Source organism: Oncorhynchus clarkii, chromosome 22, assembly GCF_045791955.1.
Source record: "Oncorhynchus clarkii lewisi isolate Uvic-CL-2024 chromosome 22, UVic_Ocla_1.0, whole genome shotgun sequence".
Lineage (NCBI taxonomy): Eukaryota > Metazoa > Chordata > Actinopteri > Salmoniformes > Salmonidae > Oncorhynchus > Oncorhynchus clarkii.
In genome coordinates, this window is record NC_092168.1 from 18969040 (window position 1) to 18983557 (window position 14518).

General features: G+C 42.4%; 1 protein-coding gene across 1 annotated transcript in view; it reads right to left on the reverse strand.

The window, feature by feature from the left end:
• The window catches only part of LOC139380523 (solute carrier family 4 member 3), a 92828-nt gene that overhangs the window by 29644 nt on the left and 48666 nt on the right, over positions 1-14518 (reverse strand). The window contains exon 6 of the mRNA XM_071123256.1: positions 10705-10916. Within this exon, the coding sequence (XP_070979357.1) occupies positions 10705-10916 (212 nt within the window). The remainder of the gene's footprint in view (positions 1-10704; positions 10917-14518) is intronic.

The window sequence follows — 14518 nt, forward strand, 5'->3', positions numbered from 1 at the left end:
TCATGAGGCCCTACACTCTAAACATAATAATGAACTCTGTAAGTGTTGAATTAACACTTATTGGAGTAAAATAACCCCTTGTGTTGGTGTTAACACTTTTCAACATGGAATTCGAACCCGGGTCCAACAACTGTCAACCCAACATCTTAGTCATTGCGTCAAAAGATCTGAACCTCTTGATGAGGTCTATAGGTGTTGGGTTAAGGTTGCTACAATATGCATGTAACTTTTGTATATACATGTGAATTCAAGTCATCATCATCATAACTTCCCAAAGTATTGCCCGTGATCTTGAGTAGCTTCTGAATGCCCCGTCTGTAGACGCTATCTGCACTCTGTGCCCCTCTAATACCCACTCTATGCCCCCCTCCTATGCCCTACATAACCCCACTTCTCTCCCTCTGTGCCCCTTCTGTGCCCTATTTGTGCCAATGAGTATGCCCTCGACAACCCCACTTTTCTCCCTCTCTGCCCCCTTTGTTTTCGATTCTACAATTACCAGTCTGGATGGAAAAGATTTGATACAGATTAACACAGTAGTGAACATAGTGTATGCCCTCGGTAACCCCAATTATTTGCCATAGTAAGCGACCAGTGTCTGTCTCTCCAATGTCCTCTGTAGCACACCGTGCAGCTTCACCCTCTGTAAATCCTCTAATGGCCCTTAGTGTGGAACTCATGTCATTCTGCATTCTGTATTCCACTGCTCTCTCTGTAGCCCCTCTTTTAGTGAGTAGTGTGTATATGTGGTTTACACATCTTGTATATCGTCAATTCCTGGCCGCAGCGTGACTTTCCCAATTAGGACAATTGAGATATTGATCAATCAACATCATCATCTTTCAGCTGCAACACAGTCGACCACAAGCTTCCTCCAGTAGCTACGGTCACTAGCGAGGTTTGACGTGGTTGTGAATGATCAATAGGTGACTCTTCTATGGGCCCATTAGTAACCCTTGTCCCTTCTCTTTTGCATCTCTGGGAATGCTCTGTAGCTAGTTATATCCCTTAGGTAACCCGCTTGTGGCATCTATATGAACCCAGTAGAAGGTGTAATGTATATTCAGTATGTATTATCTATACAGAGGGGCAGAGAGCCATCATCAAAGTCAAGCAAAGAAACCAGATGATGAACCAGAAAACAGATGGCACTTCTCTTAACACCTGTCCCCTTTCTCCTTCTTTCACTCTCTGATGAGCTCTTTGGGTCCATTCTGGTCGTCATTGGACACCAGTGCCCACACTGTCATTGCTACCAGCACCGAGGTAACCCTCACAGCACTACTGCAGAAGTGTCCAAATCCAGTGCCAGTCATAGAAACAACAGTATAGTTTGTCTATGGGATTTCTTTCTGCCCCAGTAAAGGAGGGGCCCAGGACCAAACAGGGGCCACATGATCAATAGTTTAGCAGGGGACATCGAGGAATAGAGAGGGTTCCAATTCACCCATGGCCAACCCAGCATTGGCAGAAATGAGCTTGTATTTATTGCTCCATACAATCAATAAAAACAACTCTGAATTCTCACTAATCAATTACCAATGTCAGGGCTTTCCACCAAAAGAGTTGAGTGCTACTCCTCCACTTTAGACTCACATTCTCCATTCGTTAGTATGGAAAAATGTACAGTTGCTCTGAAGTACTGTAGATGAGTGAATGGGAACGCTGATGTATTTCAGCAAATGGAGCCATTTATAGCCATGGGAAACAATGTAAGCTGAAATGTATGTCAATGGAAAAACAATCAATCAAATACTAACTAGCTGTATCAATAGTCATACTTTATCTCAGGCATACATGAATGAATGTGCTTTTAAGAATAAAACAGATTCTAATATTGGCAAATATGAGCCTTATCTGGAAACAGTAAACAAAACAAAAATAAATAAATTCATGATTCAATTTTCCAGTCACATTTCATAGGCCTCTACGATAGCAATTACCAGCAACATAACCTATGTACAGTGCATTCGGAAAATATTCAGACCCCTTGACTTTTTCCACATTTTGTTACATTACAGCCTTGTTCTAAAATGGATTTAATAAAACATGTTCCTCATCAATCTACACCCAATGCCCCATAATGACAAAGCGAAAACAGGTTTTTAGATTTATTTGCAAATTTATTGCAAATAAAAAACAGAAAAACCTTATTTACATATGTATTCAGACCCTTTGCTATGAGACTCGAAATTGAGCTCAGGTGCATCCTGTTTCCATTGATCATCCTTGAAATGTTTCTACAACTTGATTGGAGTCCACCTATGGTAAATTCAATTGATTGGACATGATTTGGAAAGGCACACAACTGTCTTTATAAGGTTCCAGAGTTGACAGTGCATGTTTGAGCAACAAGGTTGTAGTATCTGCTTGAGGGGGAATGTACACGACTTGAGTTCCTGTATGTTATCACAATCGCACCCTGAGTAGTTAATCATGAAACATACACCCCCGCCCTTCTTTTTCCGGGAGAGATATTTATTCCTGTCTGCGTGATGAACTGAGAACCCAACTGGCTGTATGGACTCAGACAATAAATCCGAGAGAGACATATTTCTGTGAAACAAAGTATGTTACAATCCCTGATGTCTCTCTGGAAGGAAATCCTCGCCCTGAGCTCGTCAACTTTATTATTCAAAGACTGAACATTAGCGAGTAATATACTCAGAAGTAGTGGGTGGTGTGTGTGCCTCCTGAGACGGACTAGAAGTCCATTCCGAGTACCTCTTCTCTGCCGGAAATGTTTTGGGTCAGCCTTTGGAATCAGTCCATCACAAAGAAGATTCTCTGGTCTGCTGAAACCAAGATTGAAATCTTTGGCCTTAATGCCAAACGTCACGTCTGGAGGACACCTGGCACCATCCCTACGGTGAAGCTTGGTGGAGGCAGCATCATCCTGTGGGGATGCTTAACAGCAGCAGGGATTAGGAGACCAGTCAGGATCGAAGCAAAGTTGAACAGAGCAAAGTACAGTGAGATATTTGATGAAAATCTGCTCCAGAGCGCTCAGGACCTCAGACTGGGGCAAAGGTTCACCTTCCAACAGGACAATGACCCCAAGCACATAGCACACAAGACAAAGCAGGAGTGGCTTAGGGACAAGTCTGAATGTCCTTGAGTGGCCCAGCTTAAGCCCCAACTTGAACTGGATCCAACATCTCTGGAGAGACCTGAAAATAGCTGTGGAGCAACGCTTCCCATCCAACCTGACAGAGCATGAGAGGATCTGCAGAGAAGAATGGGAGAAACGCCACAAATACAGGTGTGCCTAGCTTGTAGCGTAAAACCCAAGAAGACCAGAGGCTGTAATTGCTGCCAATGGTGCTTCAACAAAGTACTGAGTAATGGTCTGAATACTTATGTAAATGTGATATTTCAGTTTTTTAAATATTTTTTATAAATTAGCAAAGTTTTCTAAAAACATATTTTTGCTTTATCATTATGGAGTATTGTTTTTAGATAGATAGTTTTTAGATAGATAGATAGATAGATTTTTTTTTTAAATCAATTTCAGAATAAGGCTGTAACATAACAGAATGGGGAAATAGTCAAGGGGCCTGAATATTTTCCGAAAGCCTTGTATGTTGCAGTATGTTGTCCCCTTACACAGTTTTCCTAACCTAAATTGGGTAAGAGAATATAATGTTACCATTGCTGTATTAAAATGAGAATGATGATAATAATGTGATAATAATCCCAACTCCTGAATCCAAGTGCCGACACTCTAAACATAACAATTAACTCTGTAAATGTTGAATTAATGCTTATTGGTTTAACATAACCTCAGTGTTGGTGTAAATAACCAGTTGAAACAAAGCCACACCCATCATTATCATATTTCCCAGGATGCTGTATTTGCATGTTGAGTTTCACAACTGTTTGTTTCAATATCTATGTTTTGATTGATTGATTAAACTTATGCTTCTCAAATATAAATGATAAGTATTTTCTAAACTAATCCAAATATGTTACTTGGACTTATTGCACCCATTACTGAAATGGTTGTTCCCAGTTTAAATGCTTTAGGTAGTCTCATATTGCAATCTTCTTGATCTTGGCAGACATTCTGAATCCAGGTTGCAGGTGATAAAACGTTCCAAAAAATTGGTTATGCCCACACTGGCTGGCTTTCAATAGGAATTACACATTTATCTGTCAGGTTTGGTAAATAACCCAACATGTTGTGTTGTTCAGATTACCCAAACATGAGTTAATTTAACCACCAATTGGGTTTTCATTAATTTAATTAATTCACTTTTAACAAACTCATACACTTCTGTAATCTTCATTAAAGCTACAAAAGTGTCAGTGTTTGACCGTAACATGTAAAAACAATTCAACAGAACTGATGAACCGGAAGTACATTTACACTCACATGTGGCCAAAAACAACTTCCTGAAAGTCATACCCTTACTAAACCATGCCTCCAGTCTTCTAATCTGACCCGCTGGGTCATATCTCAATAACCCAGCATCAACAAACCAACCTTGCTCTTTTTAAAAATGCCTGCAACCCAGCAGTTGGGTCATCCAAACAACCCAGTAGTTTTTTTTTAATAAGGCTTATGAAATACACTGTAATGGGTTAAATAATTAAATGTATATGATAACATATTCACTTAGGATCTCACTCGGGGAAGTCCATAAGACTGAAAATGATCGAATGCAACAAGCACTAAGCAGTTTTTTAAAACAATACTGTAAAGTGTCTACCCGGGTCCACACTCTCAGTGTTAATTTCAAACTTGGGAATTTGTTGTAAAGTGTTGTCCATTCTTCCATGACCACACACTGCTTCCCTTGGGGGGTGGGAGCCCTGATACTTACGGATGTGCTCCAAGGGGTCTGGGTTCTCAGGGGACCCCGTGTGGTCATGGATGGACTCCAGCAGGTCATAGTCATCGAAATCAAAAACAAACTCCTCAAAGTCCCCCAAGCCCACCATGTTGAACTTAGAGGCGCGGCGCACAACCTCTGCTCCCTCGCTATGCTGGAGGAGCACAGGGTGACACTGGGGTGAGGTGTCCAATGTCCCTGGTCTGTGAACGTTGGTGGTTGCCTTGGTGTTGGTCCCTTCTGAATAGGTGTGTTTGTCTCCAATCACCTCCTCCGAAGAGGGGGCTGGTGGTCCCTTGTTCTCTTGCCCCCCGGGGTCTGTCATCTCCTGGGTCGGCGCCGGTGTCTGTGGTGCCTCCTCCCCACCCTGCTCCAGGTGGGCGCCCTGCTCATCCAGGGTTCTGGCGATTTCTCGCTTGCCGTCTCTCGCCGAGGGGTTGGTGTTAGCTGTCAGCCAAGCCTGTGCGTCTTCTGTGTTATTCGTCAGAAACAGGAACAAAAGCAAAGCTGGAATAGTGGTTGCTGGTTACCAAAACACTATGTCCACTCTGCAGACTACTATGAGCTCAGGTGGAGGTTTTTGAATGTTTTTTGGCAGGCGTTCTCTCGCTGGGCGCCCCAGAGTTGATTCTATGGGTCCTATTCTGCACTAGCTGTTGTCGCTGGAAATCCACTCTACCAAGTGAGGATACCCTATGGAGTACGAAGAATGGAAATGAGGAAAAAAGTGTGGGAGAAAAAGACTAAAAAATACTAAAAACAGATGTTTATCTTCTCAGCGTCCTCCTAATTAGCCCCAATCCACCTCAAAAGCGGAAGAGAAATGTCACATTGCTGCTATCCTCCCATCGGCGCAGACGGAGGTGTAAGTGGTGTCGGTAGTAGAGTTAGTGGTACAGCCTCAGGCAGCGCAGGCTTGAGCAGGCAGAAGTGTAAAGCTCTGAAGGCCCCCCCCGTGATGGTCCCACAGCAAGAATAACAGGGGGCTCGAGCTGTCATTCCAAAAGGAAATACTGACACAAACTGATCCACTTTTTTTCAGACCTCCCTCTAACCTATTGGGCCAATTCAACCATTTCCGTGACGCTGGCTGTCCATTGATCCTGGGATGGACACTTGGCTGGGGCAGGGTATGCTGGTGGGGTGAGGGCAGGCAGCAAGAGCAGAGTCAAGGCTGAATCAGAGGATCAAGAGGAAAGCATTGACGTGATGGCTCTCTTCTTCTCTCAGAAAACATCCACACATCTGAGAAAATCATAATTCCACAACACAGACACAGTCACATACAGACAAACAGTAGGCATACTGCTGTTACACAGCATGGTACTCTGCTTTGGAGCAATAGCCTGTCTCCAGCACAGGTCTCCATGGAAACTGTGATTATTTCGAATAGTCTGCCACTCTTCGCCCACAACGGGTACCTGAGCTGAACACTGACCTTTCCTCAAACCTGTGTTTACAGTGTGTGCGCGCGTGCGTGCGTGAGCATGTGTTTCACTTGCTTAGAGGCATTCTGAACATAAGCACCAGTTGAAGCTTCAAGACAATCCTGCTCTATAACATTGTCAAGCATAGTCACTAGTAATCCATATCACAACTATGCTCTAGCATTACCAAGCAGGGTCACTGGTAACCCGCATCAGCCATGTTACTCTCAGTGAATGAACAAGTACACTCTCAGTGGGGCAATGGAACTCACAGTGCCATGGGCAAGATAGGCCAAATCTCTGTGAACATTTCAAATGGTTATCATGAAAGCTATAGTACTAGATTCCAATGCAGTGCTACAGTACATCCTCTATGTTTTACCCCTGGACGTTTTAAAGTTATGTCCTGTTAAAAAACTATGCCAGGGCTTTCCCTACATAATGCCAGTTAACAATCATCAAACGTCAAACCGTAACCCTGTACCACATCAAACTATCATTGTAAACCACAAATATACTGCTGTGTGCTGTGACTGAATGACAATATGGACTCGTCGGAGTGGAAAGTGACGGGGAGGAGGTGGAACGGATATGAGCTATACGATATATGTGCTATAGCCTGACATCTTACTGTCCTATCGCCTACATCTGATAGCCTGTCTGTTTCATAGTGGGTGCCCTGTTTCTTGTTCTATTTCCATCTGGTCTGAGCATCTGGTCAAGGCTTCCCTTGCTGGGTGGGTCATAGCAGGAAGGGCCTGGGGCAGGGTTGCTGTCAAGGAGAATCAGCAACTGATCTCCTCTGTTAATTATTGCCCAGGGATCGTGGAATGGGCCAGGGAGTGCTACCCATTAATTTGTCATACAAATAAAGAGAGTCGTTAACCCTATATATACAGTACCTGTCAAAAATGTGGACACACCTACTCATTCAAGGGTTTTTCTTTATTTTTACGATTATCTACGTTGTAGAATAATAGTGAAGACATCAAAACTATTAAATAACACATATGGAATCATGTCGTAACCAAAAAAGTGTATATATTTGATATTTGAGATTCTTCAAAGTAGCCACCCTTTGCCTTGATGACAGCTTTGCACACTCTTGGCATTCTCTCAACCAGCTTCATGAGGTAGTCAGTCACCTGGAACGGATTTCAATTAACAGGTGTGCCTTGTTAAAAATGTATTTGTGGAATTTCTTTCCTTCTTAATGCGTTTGAGTCAATCAGTTGTGTTGTGACAAGGCAGGGGTGGTATACAGAAGATAGCCTTATTTGGTAAAAGACCAAGTCCATATTATAGCCAGAAAAGCTCAAATAAGCAAAGAAAAATGACAGTCCAACATTACTTTAAGACATCAGGTCAGTCAATATGGAAAATATCAAGAACTTTGAAGGTTTCTTCAAGTGCATTTGCAAAAACCATCAAGCGCTATGATGAAACCAGCTTTCATGAGGACCGCTACAGGAAAGGAAGACACAGAGATACCGCTGCTGCAGAGGATCAGTTCATTAGAGTTACCAGCCTCAGAAATTGCAGCCCAAATAAATGCTTCACGGAGTTCAAGTAACAGACACATCTCAACATCAGCTGTTCAGAGGAGACTGTGTGAGTCAGGCCTTCATGGTCAAATTGCTGCAAAGAAACCACTACTAAAGGACACCAATAAGAAGAAAATACTTTCTTGGGCCAAGAAACACGAGCATTGGACATTAGACCGGTGGAAATCTGTCCTTTGGTGTGATGAGTACAAATTTGAGATTCTTGGTTCCAACCGCCTTGAATGGATGATCTCTGCAATTGTAGTTCCCACCGTGAAGCATGGAGGAGGAGGTGTGATGGTGCTTTGCTGGTGACACTGTCTGTGATTTATTTAGAATTCCAGGCACATAACTAGCATGGCTACCAAAGCATTCTGCAGTGATACACCATCCCATCTGGTTTGCGCTTAGTGGGACTATCATTTGTTTTTCAACAGGACAATGACACCTCCAGGCTGTGTAAATGTTATTTGACCAAGAAGGAGAGTGATGGAGTACTGGATCAGATGACCTGGCCTCCACAATCACCCGACCTCAACCTAATTGAGATGGTTTGGGATGAGTTGGACCACAGAGTGAAAGAAAAGCAGCCAACAAGTGCACAGCATACGTGGGAACTCCTTCAAGACGGTTAGAAAAGCACTCCAGGTGAAACTGGTTGTCATCAAGGTAAAGCTGTCATCAAGGTAAAGGGTGGCTACTTTGAAGAATCTAAAATATATTTAGATTTGTTTAACACTTTTTTTGGTTACTACATGATTCCACATGTGTTATTTCATAGTTTTGGTGTCTTCACTATTATGTAGAAAATAGTAAAAAATAAAGAAAACCCTTGAATGAGTAGGTGTGTCCAAACTTTTGACTGGTACTGTATATAAACAACATACCTCAAATAGAATAACACACAGATGATATTATTAGACAGATGTGTAATATATTTTTACATCAATAATGCCCTACAATTGCATTTTTCTCTACACTTTTCCCCTTAAGGTACATGCTCTATGGCAGGGTTCCCACTCTGGCTCCCAAGTTATTTTAATTTGAGAAATATATTCCAAAATATTCCCACGCATAATAGAGAGATACATGTGATAGTATACCAATGTAAACACGGTTTGAAATGATTATGTTTAAGTCAAATATTATATATGTTTGGGCTTCTTGGGTCAATTTGCAGTCAACAAATTATTTGTAATTATGTTCCGGCCCCCTGACCTTCCATTTAAGAAAAAATCTGCCCGCGGTGGAATCTAGTTGATGAACCCTGATCTACAATAATACAGTACCTCTCTCTCTCTGGAGTGCAGAACTGAGAGACAGCTGCAAAAACAGATCACGTGACATTGCTGGATGCAGGCCTCAGTCTGCTCCATTGTCAGTGAATGCATGATTCACAAATCTGCGAAACTGTGGATAAATTAATTGTCTTATTGAAAGCGTACGTCCGAATGAGCTATTTTGCATCAGTTTTAAGTCTGAAAATGTGTACTTTTCCACCTAAAATATGTGTGTTATTTTATATCATTATTTTACGTCACCAACTACCACAACAGCAGAGATTGGTAACAACTGCATACATATGGAGTGCCCTCGTGAGGGAAACGTCATGATATGCCCTTATAAGGAGTTTGACGTCACTGATTTTTTTTTTTTAAGAAGTAGAAGTAGTGAGGATAATGAAAGCTGCAATATGTAACTTTTTGGGCAACCCAAAAAAATCCACATAGAAATGTGAGTTATAGATCTGTCATTCTCATTGAAAGCAAGTCTAAGAAAAGGTAGATCTGTTCTATGTGAGCTATTGGTCTGGAGCCCCAACCCATCCCCAGCATCAACACAGACTGGTGGTACAGTTGTGGCAATTGTGCTCCAATGCCTACAAATGAGGAATGTTTGTGCTGCAGAGAATTCTAATATGTGACTACAATTGTTACAGACATGGAGTAACTTATTGATGATGAGGAGCAGTTAGTTTGCTTTTGCGACCACAGGGATTTTGCTGCCAACAAAATCACTGGTGTCCTGGTAACATTTTCTGTATTCCAAAAAGGAATTGAAGACACAAACCTGTTCCTGCTTCACCAAATGGACAGTTATCCAACTGGTAAGTAGCTAAACTTTACTTTAATGAATAATCACTTATCATAAACTTCTATGAGCGAACCATTAGTTGGTTTATGTTTTCAGATTAGCCCAAACCACTATATGGCCTATGTTTATTTCTCACAATGTTTTGGGGATATTCTATTCAGCATTATAGGGTGACACAATGTCTATTATCTCCTCAATCCTCCTTGTCATAAATACAGTGCATTCGGAAAGTATTCAGACCCCTTGACCTTTTCCACATTTTTTTACATTACGTTACAACAGAGTGGGCTGTTTTTAACCCAGCAATTTATTTTTGTGTACTGGGGCATTAGTACATCATGCCGTGTGTGGTAAGTGATTTATGATTGATATTTTATCCCTGTACTTTTATCCCTTCAATCTTTGTCCTCCCTGTCCGTCGAGGTGCCGATTGTGGAACCGAGAGTTTGGCTAAAAATGTATTTACTAAGTTCCAAGTCGCAAGGCGCAAGGTATGGCCTAGGTTCATTTGAACCAGCACAAACTAAAAATGGTATGCCTTTCAGAAAACAGGGGCTAAGCCATGCATGGTCAACCCGCCTCCAGGAGCTGGGTGTGCAGGCTTTTGCTCCAGCCCTACAAAAATACACCTGATTCAGCCAATCAAGGTACCGAGAAGCGGCTGATTAGTAGAATCAGGTGTGTCTGATTAGTGCTGCTGGGGGTCAGCTCTCCAGCCTGATGGTTGGCTAGAGTGGTTGATTTGGGGACTGGTCCATTCTCTCTGTTTAAGTATGTGTGTGTGTGTGTGTGTGTGTGTCTTACTTTTCATGTCGTCCAGATCAGCGCTAGCCAGCATCTCAGCCTCAGCGTCGTCAGTGGGCACTTTCTGGTACACGGCTGTTTCCATGGTCGTCATACTGCCGATGCAGATGCGCTCCCGCAGGTCGTAACTGGTCCTCGGTGCAGGGTGGAGGGGACTCCTCCTGAACCAGCCGCAGGTGGTCACACTAGGGGGGTCCACAGAGGGGGGGCATCTGGGGAGGGGAGGACAGTGGGGTTCACTTGAGTATGTGTGAAAATCCATCGTAAAGATTCTTCCAACATTTGCTTTAGAAGTATGTCAGGTAAATATCTGTAATCCATTGCATCAACTATCATGAAGGACAAACAGCCATAAACCATTACATAGTGGTGCTTTTTATCCCAAAGTATTAGAACTCGAGTATCTACTTTCTGCTTTTTCTTCTTCAAAAATGAACATCAGCTCAGCCTATACAAACAAATATCTTGACTGGCACACACACACAGTATGAATCATCTGGGAGCGGTCAGATTGTTGGATGTAGTGTGGTCCATCTTGCAACAGAGGGCGCCAGAACACAGCACAGCAGCACAATATCTTCAACACAACACTGGCTTCCTCACAGGGTGAGTCGTTGGCTGCTTTCACTCAGGCAACGATGGCATAACAGTACATGACATTTCTTGTTCACTGCAGCAATAATAATAAATCAGTGAGATTAACCGCCCTGCAGAGGGGAGAGACAATACCTGGTTTGCGTTCATTAGGCTCCAAACAGAAGAAAAACAAATTTACAATAAAAAAATGCTCATGTTTCTTTTCTGTTGCAAAATGTTTTGCTACGTTGTGCCCTAATGAATATGTCCCTGGGCTCCACACAGTTCCACCTCCCAGGATGCTTCCATACATTATTCAAACCATTACCAAATAATTCATATTCTCAAAGCTGTATGTGTTAATGAGCCAGATGTGTTTACTCATACAGTACAGATCATATCTAGGGTACATGCCCCCCCCCCCGAGACATGATTGTGACAGGCACACTTTGGCCATTTGAGACACATACAGTGTGTGCTTTGCAAAAGTATTCGGACCCCTTGGATTTTTTCACAGTTTCTTGTGTTGCAAAGTGGTATTAAATTATATTTTTTATCAACAATTTACATAAAATATTCTGTAATGTCAAAGTGGAAGAAAAAAGCAAAAAATAAAATACAAATATATATATATTTTTAAAGGTAATAAAATGTATTAGTTGCATAATAATTAAATTCTCTGGGTCCATACATATTAGAAACACCTTTGGCAGTAAGTCTTCTGTGAGTCTTCTTGTGTAACTCTCAAAGAGCTTTGCACACCTGGATTGTGCAATATTTGCCTATTATGCTATTCAAAATTAGTCAAGGTCTTTCAAGATGACTTAAACAGCGATTTTCAAGTCTTGCCATAGGTTGTCAAGCAGATTTAAGTCAAAACTGTAACTTGGCCTCTGTCTTCTTGGTTCTTATTCACTGTCTTCTTGGTAAGCAACTCGAGTGTATATTTGTCCTTGTGTTGTTGGTTATTGTCCTTCTGAAAGGTAAATTAATCTCCCAGTGTCTGGTTTAAAGCAGATTGAAGCAGGTTTTGCTCTAGGATTTTGTCTGTGCTGAGCCCCATCCTGATAAACTCCTCAGTATTTGCTGATGACAAGCATACCCATATCGTGATGCAGCCACCACCATGCTTGAAAATAAGGAGGCAGTGTCTCAGTGGTGTGTTGGATTTGCCCCAAACATATGGCTTTGAATATGGGACAAAACATTTATTCCATTTGTATATTTGTGTTCTTTGTTTCACTTCATTTAGGTCATAATTGTGGAGTCACTATAATGCTGTTGATCCATCCTCAGTTCTCTGCCCTACAATCACCAATGTAACATCCCTGAGCAGTTAAATTCCTCTCCTGCAGCTCAGTTCAGAAGGATGACAATATCTTTGAGGTGTCTTGATGGTTTAATACATAATGCACAGCATAATTATTAACTAAACCATGAAGATAGTTGAATCTGTGCTTGAAATTAAATGCTTGACTGAGGGACCTTACAGTGCCTCCGGAAGGTATTCAGTCAGACCCCTTGACTTTTTCCACATTGTTAAATTACAGCCTTATTCTAAAATGTATTCAATTGTTTTTCCCTCAATCTACACACAATATTTTGTGTATACTGTTGACAAAAATGACAATTGAATCCATTTTAATCCCACTTTGTAACACAATAAAATGTGAAGCTCTGTGGCCAGCTACAGTAGCTCCGCCCTCAACTTCCAGACTTGTATCTGTGCTGCTGTGCTGCTTGTTACTACTTGTCTATCTGCCATACTTTTCAGTTTATACTTTTAATACACTTAGCAACGTCTTCATTTCTTCCTCGCTCAACTTTTTTCATTTCACTTTTTCACCCCTGATGCTTTATTGTGACATGGTTCGACAGGACCTCCACCAGCTGAATAAGCTAAGTAGTAAACATTAACATCAGCACTATGCCATCCAATTGCAGTCGCTGTACTCATAATATACACAGTAACTATTGCCTTATGGTGAGAATAGACGTGTTGCAAGCACAGCTTCAGATGCAATCGTTAGGCAAGGGCAATTTAAGTGTAGGAAAGGATGAAACAGTGTTTGTGCCACCAGTAAGTACAGATAGTAGTAGACATCCCCTTGCACAGTCCCTGCAGCCGAACAAGTTTCTCAAGGCTTCTGCAAAGCAATGGTGTTGGCGTGCTCAACCTGTGTCGCTCATTCAGCCAACAAATTTTCATTCGGTTCCCCCCATTAAGCAACAAGTCGGAGTCAGAGGCCGCACCTTCTCTGGTCTCTCCTCCACCCATTACGGGGTCTGAGCCGCCGAAGCCTCCCACCATTTGCTCAGACAAATTGAAAACCCTAGTCATTGGCAATATCCAGCCATACACTGTTTACCAGGGTGCAGTGCTACCGACGCAAAGGCTAATCTGAAGATGGTGCTGGCTAAGGCTAAAACTGGCGAGTGTAGAGAATATAGCGATATTGCTCTCCACGTCGGCACCAACAATGTTAGGATGAAACAGTCAGAAGTCACCAAGCTCAACATAGCTTCAGCGTGTAAATCAGCTAGAAAGATGTGTCCATATCGAGTAATTGTCTCTGGCCCCCTCCCAGTTAGGGGGCGTGATGAGCTCTACAGCAGTCTCACAACTCAATCACTGGCTGAAAACTGTTTTCTGCCCCTCCCAAAAGATAGAACTTATAGATAATCGGCCCTCTTTCTGGGACTCACCACAAACAGGACCAAGCCTGGCTTGATGAGGAGTGACGGACTCCATCTTGGAGGGGTGCTCTCATCTTATCTATCAACAAAGACCGGGCTCTAACTCATCTCGCTCCCCAATGAGATAGGGTGCAGGCCAGGCTGTTAACCAGCCTGCCAGCTTAGGTAGTCTGCCACTAGCACAGTCAGTGATGTCAGCTTAGCTATCCCCATTGAGACTGTGTCTGTGCCTCAAACTAGGTTGAGCAAAACTAAACATGGTGATGTTCGCCTTACCAATCTCATTGGAATAAAGACCTCCTCCTTTTGTCATGTATTGTCATATCATGTCTTGTTCCTGTTCTTTCTCTTCACTCCGTCTCCCTCTGCTGGTTGATTAGGTCTCTATTTCTCTCTCTGTTCCTGCTTCTGTCTTTGTCAGATTCTCGTTTGAGTTTCTCATGCCAGAACCAAACTATCGTCTCGTTTGCTTCACCCTTGTCCCGTCCTGTCGGAATCTGCCTGTTCATCTGATGCTACGTGTGATCAGGTACCTCTGTCC